Source organism: Branchiostoma belcheri, unplaced genomic scaffold (assembly GCF_001625305.1).
Source record: "Branchiostoma belcheri isolate BF01 breed outbred unplaced genomic scaffold, Haploidv18h27 scaffold92, whole genome shotgun sequence".
In the NCBI taxonomy this organism is placed as follows: domain Eukaryota; kingdom Metazoa; phylum Chordata; class Leptocardii; order Amphioxiformes; family Branchiostomatidae; genus Branchiostoma; species Branchiostoma belcheri.
Window position 1 is genome coordinate 1,061,056 of NW_017804598.1, and position 7,118 is coordinate 1,068,173.

General features: G+C 39.7%; 2 protein-coding genes across 3 annotated transcripts in view; one reads left to right on the forward strand and one right to left on the reverse strand.

Annotated features, from left to right (window-relative positions):
• Positions 1 to 6,154, reverse strand: part of LOC109488212 (endoplasmic reticulum lectin 1-like) — a 17,191-nt gene extending 11,037 nt beyond the window's left edge. For both annotated transcript variants that reach the window (XM_019792407.1, XM_019792405.1), the window contains exons 1-8: positions 5,727 to 6,154; positions 3,315 to 3,416; positions 2,709 to 2,789; positions 2,374 to 2,451; positions 2,155 to 2,203; positions 1,949 to 1,998; positions 1,253 to 1,476; positions 404 to 524 (exon numbers count right to left, since the gene is read on the reverse strand). In XM_019792407.1, the coding sequence (XP_019647966.1) occupies positions 404 to 524; positions 1,253 to 1,476; positions 1,949 to 1,998; positions 2,155 to 2,203; positions 2,374 to 2,451; positions 2,709 to 2,789; positions 3,315 to 3,416; positions 5,727 to 5,894 (873 nt within the window). In that variant the 5' untranslated portion in view covers positions 5,895 to 6,154. The remainder of the gene's footprint in view (positions 1 to 403; positions 525 to 1,252; positions 1,477 to 1,948; positions 1,999 to 2,154; positions 2,204 to 2,373; positions 2,452 to 2,708; positions 2,790 to 3,314; positions 3,417 to 5,726) is intronic.
• The window catches only part of LOC109488152 (transmembrane protein 87A-like), a 10,676-nt gene continuing 9,673 nt past the window's right edge, over positions 6,116 to 7,118 (forward strand). Inside the window, exon 1 of the mRNA XM_019792309.1 lies at positions 6,116 to 6,134. Coding sequence (XP_019647868.1) covers positions 6,116 to 6,134 — 19 coding nt within the window. The remainder of the gene's footprint in view (positions 6,135 to 7,118) is intronic.

Below are 7,118 nucleotides of genomic sequence, written 5' to 3' on the forward strand. Positions count from 1 at the left end.
TGTATTGGTTACAACACAATAAAGAAGGAAAGAAAAAGAGGCCCACTTGATGTGACTGTGACCAGCACCTAGATTGTCCTTGTGTTACATGTAATATTTCAGTTAGCATCAAACTGTAGTACCAGGCTGAACAGCCAGGTGTCATTACTAAGTAGGTGTAAACAGACCTTTGTATTAACCAAATCCAACACCCATAACAGTCTACACAGACTACTACAACGGTACTACTACGACTACTAAGTATACCAAACAGGTAGATACTTTATTTTACAGCGCGCACACACCCCCAAAATTTGTGTTAGTTCTCAATTAACTTATTAAGATATTTCAGCTACTCCTGCACCATCAAATGCTGATACATGTACTAGTGGCTGTACTTTGGATATTACTACATGAGACTTACCCTCTGGGTCTGAGTCTGTGCCTGCTGTGCCTCTCTCTCCACTTGCTGTAGGATTTTGGGTTTGATGGGGGCGTCGTGAATGGCATGGCAGTGGATGTCGTTCACAGGCGTGTCCTTTTGTCTGATCAACAGAAAAAATACAGTGGCTATTAAAGCAAATTAAAAAATGGGCATCAAGAAATTTTCTTTAACTATCACTCTGATTTGTCAGTTTTGATTTGTCAGTGTGCACAATAATACAATTATAGGCAGAAATTTAACAAATCTTGATCAAGAAAAAAGCATTTTACTGCTTCAGGACAAGAATCAAATACAACCTTCCCTGAATAAGTTTCACTCTCATGAACGGGTAGTTCTTGCAATATTGAGGTCAAATCATAAACGGGTTCATCTTAACTTAGTAGAAATTCTGTGATATTCTAGATGACCTGATGGAAATGCAATGAGAGTTTCCCCTTTTTTTATCAAGAGAGAATGCTTCAAATTCTTTAATCTGCTCTGAGCTCCAGGATGCTATCAAAAACCCTTAAAAAGGGATTAAGTAATTCATATCAGTATTCAGTCCTTTACAAATCACTCATCACTAATGGACATAGTTGATGACCCACCTGTAGTGGGTGTACAGAAAGCGTGAAATGGGGCAAAATAGAACGAAATGTGAAGCAAAAACAAACTGGATCGAGTACAAAATATATGGAAACAGAACAGAGTAAAAGACTTAAATACACAGAACTCTGTTGTAAATAGATGTTCTGAGTAAGGACTAGAAAAAAAAGGACTAAGCAGTATATTTACCCAGATTGAGGCAAGCTAATTACATTTTGCAGCATTTTCATTGTGTCAACCCACCTGTAGTCAGGGTGTTGACAGAGAAGTGGGGTGAACACGATGATCTCGTAGGCACACGTTGTCACTTCCTCAACAGAGACTATTTCGTTTTTGGAGTCGGGGTGACACATGTACAGGAGGAGCGCCGTCCTGGGCACCCCTGACTTCAGGTCACACGGCGTACCATCCGCCATGTACTCTGGGAAGAATGGCATGTCTACGCCATCCAGCTTTCTGTAGGGTACCTGGAATGTATCAATAGGAACAAAAATGCAGTTTTTTCAGTGATTTGAAAAGTGGATAAAAAGCAAGGTAGTAAGGTGGTTTTGTGGTTAGGGTTGTTGACTCAGAACCTTTAGCCTAAAGGTTCTAGGTTCGTATCTCTGCCAGTCTCCAATGTTGTGTCCTTGGGAAGGCACTTTACACCTATTTCCTCACTTGACTGAAAATGAGCACCTTAGTAGCATTGGTTAGGGATATCCTCTCGGATAGGACGTAAGGCTGGAGGTCCTGTTTTGGGGACAGTCATGCATCAAGGACATTAAAATAATTTAAAGATCCCACACACTTCTCAAAAAGTGTAGAGGTCCTTCCAGGCGGAGGTGGATAAAACCTGACAGTCCAGTGTGTTATATCTGCAGGCTAATTTACAACTTATATAAAACAAAAAGAAACACATATTCTACAGTGCTAATGATTGCTGTGACGGGTACCCACCATCTCTGTTTTTCCCTGTTTTCCTTCCTCAGGAGGCGGCTTCTGTGTATCTACAATAAAAAAAACAACCACACAGTTATCATCAGCAGTGTGCTATAAGTAAGAAAACAGTAAAGGATGGTGATGGAAAATATCAAGATTCGTAAGGCTCACAATATCAGACAGGAAAATATACACATTATAATTCCAAACGGTTTGTAACATACCTTCTGCACTTTGAAATCTTCCCAGATAATACTCTTGCAGTTTTATTTTCTGCAAATCCAATATTGCAAAAAAGAATATATTGTTATTCACGAAAAAGACACATATTTATCAAAAGACATCACTCAGAGATCTTAGTTATATCTTGGTTAAACCAAGAAATGAGCCATATGTTAAATATGTTCTAGTAAATAAAATAATGATGTCTTCCCTGTTCTTACCTTTCCTGTTTCTTTTTCTTCATGATATTGTCTGATGTATTTCCCATGACACAGTTCATAAGTCCAGTAGGTCTCTATCTGTAAAGGAAGTGTGGCATACAAGTCAGGTACATAGTAGTAGTACAATGTACACCCAATCAACAAATCATGAAGGAAGCACATGGGCACTTCAGGTACATGACATTGTATGCACTGCACTTAAACCCCATTGCCACAGCAGCTATTTAAACAGTAACACTCTAGAGAAACATACAATTCAAAATTATAAGCTCCGTCATGACATTTAATTGTTTTCAACTGTTTAGAAATTGTACAATCCGTCATTCTGGCCCTACCCTATAGGTGCAGCTGACTTGCTTGTAGATGGGTTTCATCAACTCTGCTGCACTGGGACCAACGTAGTCCTCATCTGCATCCTGGAGTTTAAATAGATGGATGAAAAAATAAACCAGAAATACATGACAATAACATTAAAATATTATATATAAGAGAACATATCATCTCTATCTGTGGATTCTTTATTCTCTTCAAACAGTTGGAGGTATTTTTTTTTCAGAAAATTTGGAGGTACACTACACTGTATGTGTTTTTTACCCCTATAAATCGTCACTCATTGACTTATTGAGGAATATGCTGCTAACCCCTGTTACCCCAATTCAGACAAACAGAATTGTGGAATAGTCATAGGGGCTATGACTTCCCTTAATGTTGCACGATGGCACTATACTATTGATTTGCAACCACACGTATTACTATTACATGTAGCTCTTAGCCTGGGTGCCAAACCCATAGCACACTGGACACATAATATCTCAATGAGCACTCAGATACATGTACTAGTACTTTGTGTCCAAGTGTGCTATGGGTTTGGCACCCAGGCTAATTAGCTCTTTGTCAAGGACTGTTTTTAAAAAGTAGTACTTAGTAAATGTATTATTTACCTCAGTCTCTGACAAAGGCACTGGGAGTGTACAGCGATACCTCTCATTGTCTGCTGTCGACACTTCAATGGTTTCTGCTATTCTGCTCCCTGATGGAGGGGACTGGAAACAAAGGGTATGATTATAGTTTTATCATGTAGAAACAAGTTACATTTAAATTTTTTAATGTCATATCTCTGGTTGTATATATTATGCTGTAGCTTTACTTATGGACTTCGTATTCATAGTAATTGACTCACTAACAACTAGAACTTGGAAGCCCTTCTTTGTTGGTTGAACATGTATTGAAAAATACTGGAGCATCTGTTGTTTAATATTTCCTTTTGCATGTGATGTCAGGCCAAGGAGTTTGAAAATCATTGAGTATATATTTTCATAATATACATATAATATAATCGTTAAATAGTGACCCTTATAATTTTAGAGACCCTTATCCCATACCATAATCGATCAACCAATCAAATTGCTGCCTTCAACAAAGGAGGTATATGTAGTAATAAGTAACGGGGGGTGCCCTAATTCCGACCTATGTTCCATGCAAACGCACAGACCTTTGGTAATACTTTATCTGACCAAAAACCCGCGCAACATGAGATATAATATTGACAGATAAAGATCACAACGATAAAAGCTGCACAGCTGTGTATTTCACTTGAGTGTAGCGCCTTGCACCCAAGCGTAATGGTTCACGAAACGCACGGTAGTATTTTGGTCATTTTGCCGGTGGAACGTTCTATCGCAACAGGGGCGCCCTAATTCCGACCTAGTGTTTAACACAGGTTGATCTGAGAAGAGAGTTTAGAAATTATAGTACACAAATTATGACTACAACAATCTACAACTGTTTTCTGTCCCAAACAAATCCTCTTTTTACGATTACGCGACATGCTCCAAAGTGGCTGTTTGAAAAGCAAAACCTGCATTTTTGACACGCTCGTCAAGCCCCGAACAAGCGTCGAATTCACACAGATTTTTCACTCGTCTCTTGTCGGAGTGTAAGAACTAAAACAAACTTTGTGAGATTACCGATATCAACACAAAAACATTGTCCATTCTTGTGATTTTTTTTAGGCACGTGCTCCCATGCACAGCGCCGCAACAAGGATTTTTCAAACTAGTTCGGTATTAGGGATGGGTCGGAATTAGGGCACCCCCCGTTAGTATCCTTGCTTCAACAAAGGTATGTATACAATGAATAATTGATCAACTTGATGTTGATATCACGTCGGTTTTACATAACAAAGACTAAAAGGACTAAGACCCTGTTCATACCAGACTTATATTTAGCGGTTTCAACCGGTTTTTCAAAAACCGGTTTTTATGTAACCTGGTGTGAACGCAAATTAACCGGTTTTTTAGGGGTTTAAATCCGATTTTCAAAAACCACCTCGGGAGGTGGTTTTTTAAGGGTTTTTGAGGGTTTTTTCCACCGAAAAACCTGGTCTGAACGCTAAGGGTTTATTAAACCGGTTTTTGCGTCATAATTCCGGGGTCACGGGGTCAGCATCCTGGCCGTGGACGACCTAAAGCTTTTTTATGGCGTTGTTTTGACCAATTTGAGTTCGTTTCCACTGTTTTCCCACGCTTTCTGTTAATTTTGAGATCGATGGAATCAGCATACGCAACCTGGTCGACAGACGAGACGCTCCTGATACTTATTTATGTATTTGTGGAGAGCTGGACTCGCCGAATTTGACAAAGCTGGGGGGGGTGTGTGCTCTACCGAAACAAACATGTTGGAGGAACCTGGTTTATTTAAGGATCAGCGCCACAGTAAAAGGTAATGAACATGAAGACGGTATACAAGAAGGCGACAGCAATCGGAAGAGCGGGAGGAACGGTTATTGAAACTGCGTCATGCCCGATTAATTGGATATTCACCGGACAGGATTTTTACAAAACCGGTTATGAAAAGTCTGGTATGAACGCTAAGGGTTTTAGCCGGGTTTTCCTCCGCTAATTATTTAGCGGTTTCAACCGGTTTTTAAAAGTCTGGTATGAACGGGATCTAAGAACTAACACCATTGGACTCGCCCTACTCCGTGGAGTGGCTGTCAACACATAACAAAGGTGATGATAACAAAAGGCAGGTGTGGGCACCTACTAGTAGATGATATATAAAAGATCCACGCAATGATAACAACACACCAACGTGCAACTGCCACGTAATGCCAACAACAACCCGGAAGCTACCATTTATAATTTATGTAACTTATCAAATCTGATATAACGTTATCATGTACCGTATTACTAGTGTAAATTATGCAGCAATAACATATTCTGGCGACATTTGCATAAAACAAATTTGCGAAGCAATTTACAATTTTTCAAAAAGCTGGTCCAAACACTAATAATACTAATACAGAACAATCAACACAACAAAGCGAGCAGGTGTTTCGCACGCAAACATACCTCCAACTCAGGACCGGGCCAACTCAGATGAAACAGAACGCTGTCGTCAAACTGGTTATACCCGCAAACAGACAGCACGAGAGCGCTCCAACCGAATATATACAGCATCCTCACGTTCCAAACTGTCCATATGTACATGGGAACGCGGAGTAAGACCTTCCAGTCCATGGTAAAGTGATTAAATGTGAAATTGTAAACAGGAAAATCTGATGTTGGCGACCATCTTGCCACGTTTAACCTCCCATCATCCTCTGCGGGAAGGGGTCATGACGCATGTCTGCTAGGGGAAGTAAAATGGCAGCAAGACGTGGCGATTTTGTCATCACCGTCGGTGTTTTCACCGTCCTGCTGTCTTCTGTCGGAGTTGTGGCGACTCCCGAGCAGGGGAAATGGCTTTTGACCATCAAGGTATGGATAGAACTCGTAAATGTGCCACGTACGTGGGTTTTCGGTGGTGAAAATTAGGTATGATTATGACTACTCAATGACCAGTCTCAGGTACAGGTGTGTACAAAAGGACATGATTATACCTGCAAAACCGGAATATTAATAAGGATCTCTCACACACACACGCACGTTAAGGAGTAGTTCTTCTGGTACAAGATGTGATTACTAAGAAGCCCCTAGTTCTTCTCAGTTTTGTATGGTTAAGATATTAGACAATTATGACACAAAATGAAGTAAAAATTATTTATGAGAAACAAAATTTGACATCGAAATTATTTTCATGATTGTATCTTAAGAATTATATTTTGCTTGCCATAGAGTCGGGGCTGTGACTTCTGAAAGGATATACACGAAACTACACAGCCGATACATCAATTTAAAAAAAATTACATTATGACAATATCTTGATACTATATTACAGCCACCTGTATAATACTCCTCCAATTTGCATTTTACAACCTTTTTCTCAACCCTAGAACTGCCATCAATATGTCCCTCACTCTCAAAATTGTCCACCCCCAAATGCTAAATGGGCATTTACCGTCAGGGGGCGTGGTCAGAGTCCCTGTCTGACCAAGGACATTTTACAAGAATGTCCTTGGTCTGACTCATCATCATCATCATAACTAGAGTCTCCTAGAGACTTTCTGAAATACGTCCAGTCTGCATTTGATATGTGTTTTGTCCATTGCTGTGAAATAGTCTGAAGAATGTCTAAATGTCCATGTAGTCTACATTATCATATGAAGTTATGCAGAACAAAAGTCTTAAAGTCAACCTGTACAGCTCACAACTTCCAACAACTAGTAGCTGGTTCACTCTTAGAACTGTGCATGTACAATGTGATGTATCATATCATAGGTATTATCAGGTCTAGAACATAGTGAATTATAGATAATTAGCCTTGCCTTATGCCTACAGAGTACAGTACACTCTGCTCTGCTC